Here is a 12,126-nt window from a genome sequence, read left to right on the forward strand (position 1 = left end):
GAGACTAAGTGTAGTGAATCTTTTTGTGGAGTGGAGCACAATGCACATCTCCGTTCACATAGTACGTATTACATACTGAACTAATTATACTGCATGCATATTGGAGGCCTGAGAATGAAGACTCGGCATGTAAAAATGGCAACTATTCATTGGAGAGATGCTAGGGGTTTTTTTTTTATGCGGTTGGCAACTGTCAGCACCCGAGCCGCCCCGCCCCCTCCCCTCCCCCAGCTCAAGAGGTACATACGTCCAACTCTTTGTTCGCTCTGCCATCTCCTCTTACATGCCTGTGTTAGGTCGGGTTCTCCGTGTGCTGTGCAAATACAATATCTGTACAGTCGACTTTAGAATATTTCAAATCTACCGCCCGCCGGCTGACCTCAAATGGGATGAGGCATTAGGTTTTCATGAGAAAATGTCGCCCTCTAAATAAATACTAGAACCTTTTGAACCTTTCAAATGTTTGGGTGTTTCTCTTTGTGTGCCCGCGTGCGTATTTGTCGAATGAATTGCAATCAAGAAGAGCAGCGGAGCACCGGTTCAGAGGTTGCAGGTTCAATAGGGCTCCAGGCTCCCCTTCCTGTCCATGTTCTCCCCGTGCCCGCGTGGGCTTTCTCCGGGTACTCGGCTATCCCCCCACATCCCAAAGAGATGCACGGCAGGCTGATTCAGCACTCCAAATGGTTGTCCGTACCTATACTACGTATTTGTGCCCGGCCGGGGATTGGCTGGCAACCAGTTGAGGGTGTCCCCTGCCTAGCGCCCCAAGTCAGCACGCCCGCAACCCTGGTGAGGAGAAGCGCTTCAGATAATGGATGGATGGATGGATGTCTCTTTGCATGTTTCCATGAGAACATGTGGGTGGATTTCCAACCTATGCAAAATGTACCATCACCTATTCAAAGCGTTTGTGTCGTATGACTTGCGCCTAGAATCGAATGGAATGGAATGAAATAACACTTTCTCACGATGAACCAAATCGAATGAATTGACAGTGGACAATTTGAAGGAGGTACCATTTAGCCACAAGAAGACATGACAATCGTAGATTTCTTCTTTCTTTCTTCCTTGCAGGTAGCGCACATCCTGGCAGCTCTGCTTACATCCAATTCAGGCTTACTAAAGTACCATTTCTTCAGCAAGTGCTCCACTTGCTCTTGCTTTCTTATTCCATGAAGTCTCTTCTCCTCTTCCCAGTCCTCTGTGAAGTCTTTTAGGAATTTATGATGTGAGGGGCACAATTGGACGTCCTCCCTCATGTTTTCAAAGAAGTGCGCGATACATGTCCGAGCAAAGTCTCGAGCGTGGTGGACGCAGGTCTCATCAAAGAGCTTCTGCTCCACATCAAGGTAGTTGCTCCAGTAGCGTGTTTGCAGGAAGGTGGCATGGTCTTCGAAACAAGGCTTGAGGACTCGTCCTAGCGCTCCCAGTACCATCAGGAAAAGGAGCATGGACCAGCCGACTGCCTTGACACAAATTAGTCATCGTTAGTAATAAAGGTGGCAATAAATGCTTTTGAGATCAATGTTCTGTTTGTGGGCAGGCGATTCCACGTGAGCCGGCCAGCCGGCCAGCCATAAAAAAAAAAAGAAAAAAAAAACCTTAACCAAACAAAATGCAAGAGAAGAACATGCCAAAGGTCCGAGTCGAGACGCCAACCCAGAAGCTTCTTGCTAAAAGGTCTACGCAGTAATCAGCGTGCCCACAATCGATTCACGGCTGGCCCATTACTTGCGAATAGCAGCGAACATAACGAGACACTGCTTTGTGGAAAGAGCTATTCCTGAAGAGGACATCCTCCTTGCAGGGGACTTTGGCCATTATTTGGATCACATCCAGTCCAGTGCTGTTGGGCATACCTGAAAACATGGCGTACGGCATCCATCAGAAAGCAAGATCAATTTACTGCTTGGGTCCAGAGCATTACCTGAGAAGATTTCAGGATCGACACTCGCGCTGAAGGCACAAATGAAGATTTTCCCATCCAGGAGGGTGACGAGGATCCACACCATTGGCGCAAGGAGGGCCCGCTGGACCATGGCTGAGAATAAATATCTGCACAAAGAGATAAATCACTTTGTTCACCTTTTCCTCACGTTCTGTCATTTGTGTCAATAGTGAAATGTGGAGGACTACCTGAGAGAGAGAGAGAGAGAGAGAGAGAGAGAGAGAGAGAGAGAGAGAGAGAGAGAGAGAGAGAGAGAGAGAGAGAGAGAGAGAGAGAGAGAGAGAGAGAGAGAGAGAGAGAGAGAGAGAGAGAACACACAAGAGGACAGATTGCACACTTTCAGGTAGTTAACTTCAAGTTGTTCAGTATATTTCATGTGATGTTGCTGGACTTACTTGACCACAGCCAGGTTTTTGGAGCATTTTCCAGGAGGCCTCATCCATTCATCCATCATGACACCCGTATGGCGATTGAGCAGAACCCCGAGGAAGAAGAGGATAATCGGCGGAAAGACCATCACTCCCAAAGAGTAGAGTTTGTTGTATTGCGGAAGGCACGGACAGTTGAAGTCGAAGCTGGTGTAAAGCTTGACGCTGACCAAAGCCAGCACCATACAAATCCCGTTGGAGATTGATTCAGAGTTGGATTGGAAATACTGCAAAACTAACTTCAGACGCTCCATCATTCCAAGGCTCGTTCAGACAACAAACGGCGACTACGTACTTGGGGTACAAGTGCGCCGGACGAGTTCAAATAAACCTCAACGTGTGCTCATTTCCTGAACCGAAAGGCAAATCAGAAGGTTCCATTCAGTTTGCAGGGAGGGACAGCGGCTCGCTCGCTCGCTCGGCTGTGTGCCATCTGAACACACCCACCCTGAGCTGAGCCTTTTGCATTCATAGCAAGGACGAAAGCTGCAACTAAAGTAGCTTCCTCTTACCTGCCTGCCAGTAGACATTATGTACTGGGAATACAAATAAAGGCATTTCAGATGGCTGAGAATAGGCCTCACACGTGCCCGGAGGCGGAATTGAAGCCTGCCTGCCTCCCTCCCTCCCTCCCTCCCCCCGCCCACCGCTGCTGCTGCTGCCCGACAAAAGTAAAAATCAATTTAGTGGATGGGGCGGGAATAAATTCAACTTTATTAGGGGGGTCGAGGGGAACAATGCCTACAGTGTTTGGAACCTTAAAAAAATGCATTACAGAACTATGGGTGAGTACTTTCATGGAGTTGTTTCAACCACTGTCAATTACAAGTCACACGGCAGCATCCAAATGAAAACAGGAATACACAACCAAGAAATGTCAATTACTCACACAAATACAAACGACTGTTGTGGTCTGTAGAGGTGATTAGTGTCAATGCTACTACAGAGCATGAATGAATATTCCTTGTTTTCAGAGCCAACTAAAGCATCAGGAGTTAAAGTGAGGCAAGTACACTCAAAGCACTCAACATGAACCAAAAGACTTCTGAGGGAAGGTTTGTTATCAAAGTCAACTCTTCAGATCTTTTTAAATCAGGGCCATGTCTGATGATTCCGGGGCCTCCATAACTCTGAAGACACCAACCTTCTCCTTCCTCATTGCCTTTTTGTCTTTATCTGGAATTCCACAAAGTAACACACAAGCATACTTCATTACATTCTGGTATGTGCTGCAGTTGAAATAGAAGCAAAAGCTCTTGGTCATAAAGATTTGGTTGGTTTTTTTCTTACCAAAATTGAATAGAATCTTGACTGACAAAATCATTTCTTTTCAAATAAATCCTCGAGTACCCACCCAGCAAGTCACTACGGTCCAATAAAGACTCCAGGTCTTTATCGCTTATCACCTGCCCGCTCGATGATTTCACTTCCCTGGAAATGGCAAAAAAAGACAGCCAAAGTGAAAGTCAGTCGAGAAAAACTAAAGTTCATGTCGAAGAATATTGCCACTTACTTCTCAGTGTTTCTGGCTTGGAGCAGCTCCCTCAGCTCATCCAGATCAATGCAGCTTTTAGCTTGGTTCAACTCTGCCCTGCCACCTTTGAATTTATCTGCGTTCAAAAGAGATAGGGAAATCAAGAGTCAAGAAAATATACATAGAAATAATGGGAAGAAAAATATCGATCCAATAATATCATAAAATGTAAAAAAAAAAAAGGAAACGAATCAAATTGTTGTGTTTTTTTTTCCACCACTGTTTTGACATTTGTGATTAATGTGAGATGACACGATTCTGCAGCTCCTGAAAAGAAACAAAGCGCCACACTAACTGCTTGGCTTAACAAGCTTCTTTAGCACAATGGCAGCACTCTCAGATTTCCACAATTGAAGCTCAGCTACTGCAAATGGACTAACTCTTGTGGATGACCATCTGTTCCAGCTTCCTCTTTGCCGAGGCTCTCTCCAGAATCTTTTGGTCGACGGTGTTAGCTGTGACCAGACGATATACCACCACTGGTTTGGTTTGCCCAATGCGATGACAGCGGTCCTGAGCCTGGAGGTCTGCCTGGGGGTTCTGAACAAATCAACATTTGAAAATGCATACTGATGAGCCACCCATTTCGTGTGTGCGTGTGTGTGTGATTAGATTGGGAAATTGTTGTTGGTAATAAAATGCCACTGGCATCATCCCAATGCTTTGAAAATGTACATTCCTCTCGGTGACCTACCCAGTCACTGTCAAAAATAACAACAGTGTCAGCAGCCGTCAGGTTGATCCCAAGCCCACCAGCTCTGGTGCTGAGCAGGAAAATGAAAACCTCTGGGTCTTTGGAGAATTTGGCCATCTGGGAACAAAAGCGTAGCAGGGACATCAACAAGCCTAAAGGAAGACGTGCGTGTGTGCGCATTCACCGTGGTCTTATTTCCACTCACATTGTCTTCCCTATCGGCGTAGGACATGCTGCCATCCAATCTGCTGTACTGGAAGCCACGTAGGTAGCAATAATCCATTAGAATGTCCAAGATGGAAGTCATCTGACTGAAGATGAGCACCTGAACCACAGAGAGTCAAGTGTATTGCAGTGAGCCACTGTTGAAACGTGACGGCAGACTTTACAGTAAAGCGTGGTGACGGACGGCGTTTTGACCTTATGTCCTCTTTTCTTGAGCGCAGGCAGAAGTCGGTCAAGTATGAGAAATTTCCCAGAAGACTGAACCAGCTCCTCGTCAATCTGCGTCAAAAACGGTACAGGGCGGAAAATTAGAATGTTGCCCGTCCCCCAAAATGGCCGCAATAAGTGGAATCGACATATTCTACCTTGAATTGTTGAGTGGCTGGATCCAGGGGATATTCTACCAGGTAAGGATGGTTACAGCATCGTTTTAGCAGCATGAGAATATTCTGCATCTTTAAGTTGATCTGAGCATCCAGAGGGCATTGGATGTCTAGCACGGCAGCAGAAGAGCTGAAAGCAGAAGCAACTTCTTTGATGGCCAAGCGCTTATTTGATTGAGCCAGGCGGAGTCTGGAAGGTTGCTTTCTGACCTCTGCTCCCGCTCCTGCTGAAGCTTTTCCAGATATTTCTCTAAGCCCGTCTCATCCTTTGCTTCGCTGTAGTCGACCTGCTTTCGACAGCGTCGCTTTGGTCTGCCGTCCGGCGTCAAAGCTGCCGGTCCTTCGGTCTGAAAGCAAGGAGAGAAAGGTAGCAGTCGCTTCTCCAAACGCAAAGGCTGAATGAAATAAGAGAGAAAGGTAGCAGTCGCTTCTCCAAACGCAAAGGCTGAAATAAAGTAACGCCATTCATTTTTCGTACGACATCATCCAATCTAGGCAGGACAGTTAAATACTAGAAAGCATGTCGGCATTGCAGTCAGGCCATTTAAATATTGAAGCTGGTGGAACCCTTTTGATTTGAGGCGGTGGTGAGCCTGGAGATTTTTCCCAATCATATGGAAGACATCAAATGATAATCATTGGCCGATCGTAATGGCTGGCTACCATTTTTCATATCGTGTTGAACACATGTTCAAGTTTGTGAAGATACCTTGTGCTGACCAAGCATTTTTGCAATGGTCTTGTTCACCACAGCAGTGTAGAAGGTTTCCTGTTTGGCCGTCAGAGGGGCGTAAACAATGATCTCTTTCTTTGGAGGAATCTCCAGCGTTACATCCGTCTTAAGTCTCCTCAGCAGGAACGGAGTCAGAATCTGAGAGAAAAAAAAGTCACATCGATTGGCTCAGCAATACATGCAATACAGAGTTGCCTTTGAGGACCGACCGCTGACCTGGTGCAACATGCTTAGGATGTTCTGCTCGCGCTCAGCAGCCACCACACTTTCAGCCTCGCCGAGTGTGTCAATGTCGAACCAAGACTCAAAGCTATAAAATAAGCCAGGCGTTATTACTGTTGTCAGAGTGACTTTGCAGATTGTCTTCAATGAGACTACCCAAGCACATTCAAAGAGTGCACGCACAGACAGTCGCTCTCTTTTGACACAGTTGTTGTGGCACGACCATGTCAGCTTGAAAATTGTCCTCAACTTACTTTGTTGTACGAATTTTGAAACAGTTGCCAATCTAGTGGCTGGAAGAAGTCTTACCTCTTGAGGTCATCAAAAACCTCAGGCAAGAGAAAATTGAGAAGGGACCAGAGCTCAGCCAAGTTGTTCTGGAGCGGAGTCCCGGTAAGCAGCAGCTTGTTGTCTGTGGGTAGCATCTTCAACTCCTGCACTAGTCGACAATTGAGGTTTTTGATTCTGTGGCCTTCATCGACAATCAGGTACTTCCACTGACATCGCTAGAGGGGGGACACAGATATCAACAGCTCAGTTTGTATCGTAAGAAAACCGGCAATCCTTCCATTTCCTTTTAAAACCTGTATTCAATGTTGAAATGGAACGGAGACGATACCTGAAGGTACTTTCGGTCAATCATGGCAATCTCAAAGGAGGTAATGACGACAGGATACATACTGAGAGGGCCCTGGGGTTTGCGCATGTGCTTCAGCAGTTTGCCCCTCTCGGATTGGGGGCCATGATAAAGCAGGACAGACACCTAGACAAATGACATCAGGACAAAATGTGACAATATTTCAGCGCTGGAATAAGAAAGCAAATTTGAGATTTGCTTCTTTTCAGACTGCAAACAAGGAGTGCAAGGATTGGATCGATTGCAACCTTTGGAGGGAGTTGACACGTTACAAACGTTCAACTTGCATTTCTTTCTTCAACCTGATGTTGTTAGCCCACCCCCCCTTACCTCTGGCGTGAAGCGCTTGAACTCATTGATCCAGTTGGGCAGAGTGGAAAGTGGCGCCACCACCAAGAATGGCCCAAAGACTTTCTTTTCAATCATCATGGCGATGTGTGCAATACACTGGATTGTCTTTCCCAGCCCCATCTCGTCGGCAAGGATCCCATTGATGCCGTTCTCCCACAACATCTGATATCAAAACACAAGGTCGGTCGGTCGGTCGGTCACCTTTTCGGATGGTAGAAAGATCGATCCAAAGCTCAAGCGCGGTGTGATTATGCAAATTGGATCCAAGTGTCATACGGATGATTCGAATGGCCTTTCAAAAGCAAAGAGAAGCAGGGCTTTCTCGGGCAAGCGCGACCAGGCTGAAACTACGACTCACTCGAAGCCACTCGATGCCCTCGATCTGGTACCACCTCATGACCCCGCCGGTGAAGAGCTGCGGCTGTTGAGCAGGCACCGGCTCTCCTTTTACCGTCCTGTCAGGGTCCAGGAGATGTTTGGCATTATCTCGCACCGTCTCCGCCAAACGATTCTTGATGTCTTGGTTGCTATCGCTCATGTTCTCCAGATCGCTGGCGTCCAGCTTCTTGTGGGCAGGGGCTGCTTCCTAACATCAAAGTGGAACACTCATTCAGTCCTACAGTGCTTTGCACAAAACAGACTTTGAGGTCCAATGTAAAAAGGCAACGCGTATTACCGCTTCCTCCACTTTAACCCTCTTTGCCTGTGACATGATTTCCTGCAAGACAAATATCATAAAATGGGGTTTAAAAGAAAAGAAAAAAAACCAAGAAGAAAAAAAAGGAAGAGTCCTACTTTTTTAGACATGACATCAGCAATTTTGTAGTCATCCGCCCTTCGTCTCTTCTTTTGATCTAGTTTGGAATGAAGAGTGGAAAAAGAATCACAATTTGAACAGTAGGAAATAACATTCATGCTACTTTGTCTGTTGAAAATCAACCATTACCTTTTCCTGGCTCAGTGCCGTTTACATTCTGCGCAGAAAACACAAAAAGGTTCGTTCATTCATTCATTCATGTCTGTAAAACTATGATAGACATGCTCACAAAATGGACTCACTTTCTTTTCCATCTTTTCCTTCCTGATTTTCTCCTGGTATGAAGAAAAGCCAAAGCAACAAACAATTCTTAAGGAGCAACCATTCGGAGCACTAATCACAATATTTGTTCCTATTATGACGACTGCTGCGTCAGCACATTCCTACGTAGTACCTCATTCTGTTGTTGCTCCATTTTAGTCAGCAGAAATTTAGAGTAGATGTTGCTCTTCTGGAGCAAATGTTGCAGTCTTTTGAAGCGCATTTCGTGACCGTCTCTCTCCAAAGACTGCCGAGCCTTTTGGTTTCATATCGAGGCACAAACAGTTGATTTGTTAAAGCGGATCATCCCAGCCAAAAAACATGCAGCTCACTCGTCATATCAGGTCAGCTGTAGCATGAAATGTACGAATGTTGGAATTGATCATGGCCCATGCCTGCTATTTCCTCTTCCGAAGTCCCTGTCGTTGACTCGGCAACACAAAAGTCAAGTTGTTCCTATTGTTAACGGTCTGGCTATCGCACGCTGGGCAGGCCTGTTAAATTGCCCATTCGGTGAGTGACTTGGGCTTGGGCATAGATAGGGCTCGGTAGATACGAGTCAAGTAACATATACCGTCACGGAATGGAATGACATCACATGTTGACTAACTTTCAAGAGGTCTATACACAACTTGACAAAAAATGGGAAAATCAACTAAAAAGCTGGACTGTCATGATAGCGGAGCAGTGCAATGCAATTAACGAGAGTGATTTGTTGGAACACACCTTGTTCATCATTTCCTTCTCTTTCTTTTCACCTTCTTCCCTCAGAAGTTTCTCCTCTTCCTCCATTTCTTTGGTGACAATTAGTTCAGATGGTATATTCTCACTTTTCACACTGGTATCTTGGACAAGAAAAAAAAATCAGATGCGAATATCAGAGAGTGAGACTATTATTCCATGCAACACATCGTGCCATGTCTATCTCGTATCGGTATGCAACGATGCGTTTGCGTCTGACGTGACTCGACACCGTCAAATGTTAGAGACATGAACAAAATAGACTATCTATCTCTCAGCAATAGTACTTTCGGGGCATCTTTTGCTTCCTGATAAGGCCAATGTACTTCCTGTTACTTACCAATTGCAGCTCCAGTCTCCATTGCTGTTCCCAGTGGTTCCTCAGACTCATCAGGTTTCGGGCACTGAGGGGAAACACTTCCAGGTTCTTGTTTAATGCTGTCCACGAAAAGAGAGACAGAGATGGGATGGAAAGGGGGGGGGGGAGTAGGGGAGAGAGAGAGAGAGAGAGAGAGAGAGAGAGAAAACAAACGAAACAGTGAGCAAAATGTTTTTACTGGGGTTTGACTAAAACAGACTGTCACTGTGACTGTGTCACACATAGAACGTTTTTGACATAATCATTGGACAACTCACTATGGTTATTATAAAACTGGTAATGGGTGCAATGCGTGGGAGGGATTTTTTCTTTTCTTTTTTAAATAAAAGCAACCAAGACGTAGTAAGGGCAATACATCACAGCACATTATATTCCCACTCGTCCGTCAGACGCCATGGCATCATTGGCGCGTCACCAGGCAGCCGGGGCGAAAGATCGCACAGAATACAAAGTGCTGTGTCGGAATGCTTGACTAACAATTCGGAATTTCAATCTTTTGGGCAAGTCTACGTGAACACGTGGTGTGCAAGCAAAAAAGACAACACTTTTAACAAATAAAAGCACAGATTTATGCGTCTTACCAGCTCATGGTTTCCAAGGGAAGGGACAACGCTTTATCTGGAAACAAAGCAAATATTTAAACTCATAAGTCAACTACATAGAAAACGTTCGACAATTACAACAACTAGTTTGTACCGTTCCGTTCGTACCGAGAAGCTACTATTTGGTCACAACTGGATGTGGAAGTGCAGGAACAAAGATATTTCCAGCGGATACAAACTGCTGGTTACTTCCAAAGTGAACGGATATCAGTTCAATTTGATTGAACCAAGCCTAATCAAGCGCCTTCGTAACGCCGAATTTCAACGTTGTTCATCAACCAGATAGTTCAAAACCAGACATCAAGAAAAAGACGGAAAACTTGGTTTGAGATTTTCAACATAAAACAGGACACGCTAACGTTAGCGCATATTATATGTCTGTCATTATCTATACTTTTACATTGAAAAATAAAATGTCATTTCCGATACTACGTTAGACTAGTCCACGCATGCTGTAATGCGGAAAGGGCGGTGCTTTTGCGTTCCTTTCGCGCCAAATGAAGACAAACCCACTGTTTAATAAACCGGGGTTCTTTTAACAACATCAATACTATTGTATTTACGATACAGGCAATGCGTATGACAATAACGTGCATATATGTTAGAGCAAACGTGATTATGACTTCATTTCATGTAATATAACGCATTATAGTGAACGGAGAAAAAATAACATTAAATGTCTCACCCCTCACATTTGGCAAATGGACCAAACCTAACCAGAGCCTTCCTTTCAACGGATACAAATAGGCATTTATTGCTGTTTAGTTACATTCGTTCATTTGTTATTGCTTTTTCGTTACATCCGTTCGTCGTTTGAAGTGCTTCAAAAAATGATTTGTACGACACCCTTCATTTAGGAAGAATGATTTCCATTCGGCCTCCCCACTGCTGCAAAACTTTGCAATACAGTCATACATGTTTTCCTATCCGCAGATTCTTTTCAAATATTTTATAATCCGTTTCGTTGATGTATTTGCATTTTCTTTGTACGTTTTTGTTGTTTCATTCAGACATCTTAATGGAATGGACGGCAATTTTAAGCCAATTTTGGCGTCCGTCCCGGCCGGGCTCTGCCCACCTCGACTTGAATAAATCATTTATTGTGTGTTAATAAATGTTTAGAACTTTTTGTTGGGGTGGTCCTGTAAGCAACGTGACTGAGTTCAAGCGAAGGAGGCGGTCGCACACCGGCCCGGCCGGCTATGCGCACTGACCAACCGGTGCAGAAGGAGTCGGGACACGTGACAAGATCAAGTGTTTGTTCTTTTATTTAGTGTAAAGGTACAATACATGCACAGAACAATGTGAGAATGGTTATTCAGGGAATAAGAAAGGTTTATATAGCGGAAAGGTATTGGGGAGGTCTTAAAAAGCGTTCAGATTGTGTACTGGACCGCAATGCAACAAGAGACGAGTGGCCGTACGGAAGACACTGTTTCGTAAAAGGCACCTGCGGCAAGTGGCTTCGGCACAACTGTGAATGTCACCGAGAGAGAAACAGCCCAAAAATAGGCTTGCCGAGCTCGTGCTATCTTATTCGCAAAGATGGCTGTCAACAAAGTATGAACTCTTTTTATCTGAACCAAAGGCTGTGAAGACTCGTATGTAGGTATATGGGATTTGTGAAGGTTTCTATTGTTTTTGGGTTAGGGTCTATTGGCAAATGGGAGGGAGTGGCTTTGTAAATATGGAATAACAAGACAAAGGTTTTGGAACGAACGGCTGTATACGACTTCCCTCATTTGACACGAGCGCACAGCTCGGGCCACTTTCTGCCTGCCTGATCAAGTGTCCCGCCCGGCTAGCGCCTTGAATGTCAGCTCATACAGAGAGAGCGCGCTGTCTGCTTTGCCCGCCCAGTCTTTTGGCTCAGCGCTCAGCGAAGGACATCAAGCGTCGGGTGCGATATTCCATGACTCTCGACTGCCTCTCGATTAACAGCAGCGTGTTCCTTAACACTGAAACGATGGAAACAAAAGCTGAATCTTTTCTCCCCAGTGGGGTGTTCTCAACCATGCCAATGAGGAACCTTACGTGGAGACGTGTTGTCCATTAAGCCTAGAAGAAGCTCGCCGGTTTGCAGAACATGAGAGGTCAGATGTTGATGACAACTCAACTCTCGCTGAAATTTCGGAGAGCAAAACGACAAGTCGTAGCGTCAAATGGGTACT

General features: G+C 45.3%; 2 protein-coding genes and 1 long non-coding RNA gene across 3 annotated transcripts; all 3 read right to left on the reverse strand.

The window, feature by feature from the left end:
* Positions 1-1,002: 1,002 nt before the first annotated feature.
* Positions 1,003-2,781, reverse strand: calhm3 (calcium homeostasis modulator 3). Its single transcript, XM_037270975.1, has 4 exons — positions 2,344-2,781; positions 1,928-2,055; positions 1,732-1,859; positions 1,003-1,466 (listed from the first exon to the last, which is right to left on the reverse strand). Exons 1-4 carry the CDS (start codon positions 2,631-2,633, stop codon positions 1,020-1,022), a joined length of 993 nt encoding a protein of 330 aa, XP_037126870.1. The 5' UTR covers positions 2,634-2,781; the 3' UTR covers positions 1,003-1,019.
* Positions 2,782-3,421: 640 nt separating this feature from the next.
* Positions 3,422-10,284, reverse strand: hells (helicase, lymphoid specific). The gene is made up of 24 exons (XM_037270942.1): positions 10,064-10,284; positions 9,935-9,971; positions 9,315-9,412; positions 8,960-9,078; positions 8,367-8,489; positions 8,215-8,247; positions 8,102-8,129; positions 7,951-8,009; positions 7,832-7,873; positions 7,514-7,741; positions 7,135-7,317; positions 6,787-6,930; positions 6,477-6,673; positions 6,162-6,255; positions 5,922-6,083; positions 5,423-5,559; positions 5,195-5,342; positions 5,025-5,108; positions 4,810-4,929; positions 4,605-4,721; positions 4,291-4,450; positions 3,890-3,986; positions 3,731-3,807; positions 3,422-3,552 (listed from the first exon to the last, which is right to left on the reverse strand). Exons 2-24 carry the CDS (start codon positions 9,940-9,942, stop codon positions 3,464-3,466), a joined length of 2,547 nt encoding a protein of 848 aa, XP_037126837.1. The 5' UTR covers positions 9,943-9,971; positions 10,064-10,284; the 3' UTR covers positions 3,422-3,463.
* Positions 10,285-11,200: 916 nt separating this feature from the next.
* LOC119134374 lies at positions 11,201-12,102 on the reverse strand. Its single transcript, XR_005100317.1, has 2 exons — positions 11,990-12,102; positions 11,201-11,913 (listed from the first exon to the last, which is right to left on the reverse strand). It is a non-coding gene; the product is annotated as an uncharacterized LOC119134374 (long non-coding RNA).
* Positions 12,103-12,126: the final 24 nt, after the last annotated feature.

This window comes from Syngnathus acus, chromosome 15, assembly GCF_901709675.1.
Source record: "Syngnathus acus chromosome 15, fSynAcu1.2, whole genome shotgun sequence".
Taxonomy (NCBI): Eukaryota; Metazoa; Chordata; class Actinopteri; order Syngnathiformes; family Syngnathidae; genus Syngnathus; species Syngnathus acus.

Bases quoted from the DNA above. Each gene is read 5' to 3' on its own strand.
- hells (XM_037270942.1), bottom strand. The intron at 7,318-7,513 runs GTGAGTCGTAGT...TTTTGATATCAG, and splicing joins AGGGCATCGAGTGGCTTCGA to ATGTTGTGGGAGAACGGCAT. The intron at 5,109-5,194 runs GTAGAATATGTC...TTTTTGACGCAG, and splicing joins CAGCCACTCAACAATTCAAG to ATTGACGAGGAGCTGGTTCA.
- calhm3 (XM_037270975.1), bottom strand. From the start codon at position 2,633: ATGATGGAGCGTCTGAAGTTAGTTTTGCAGTATTTCCAATCCAACTCT. The intron at 1,860-1,927 runs GTAATGCTCTGG...CCATGTTTTCAG, and splicing joins CGATCCTGAAATCTTCTCAG to GTATGCCCAACAGCACTGGA. The intron at 1,467-1,731 runs GTAATGGGCCAG...ATTTGTGTCAAG, and splicing joins ATGTTCGCTGCTATTCGCAA to GCAGTCGGCTGGTCCATGCT.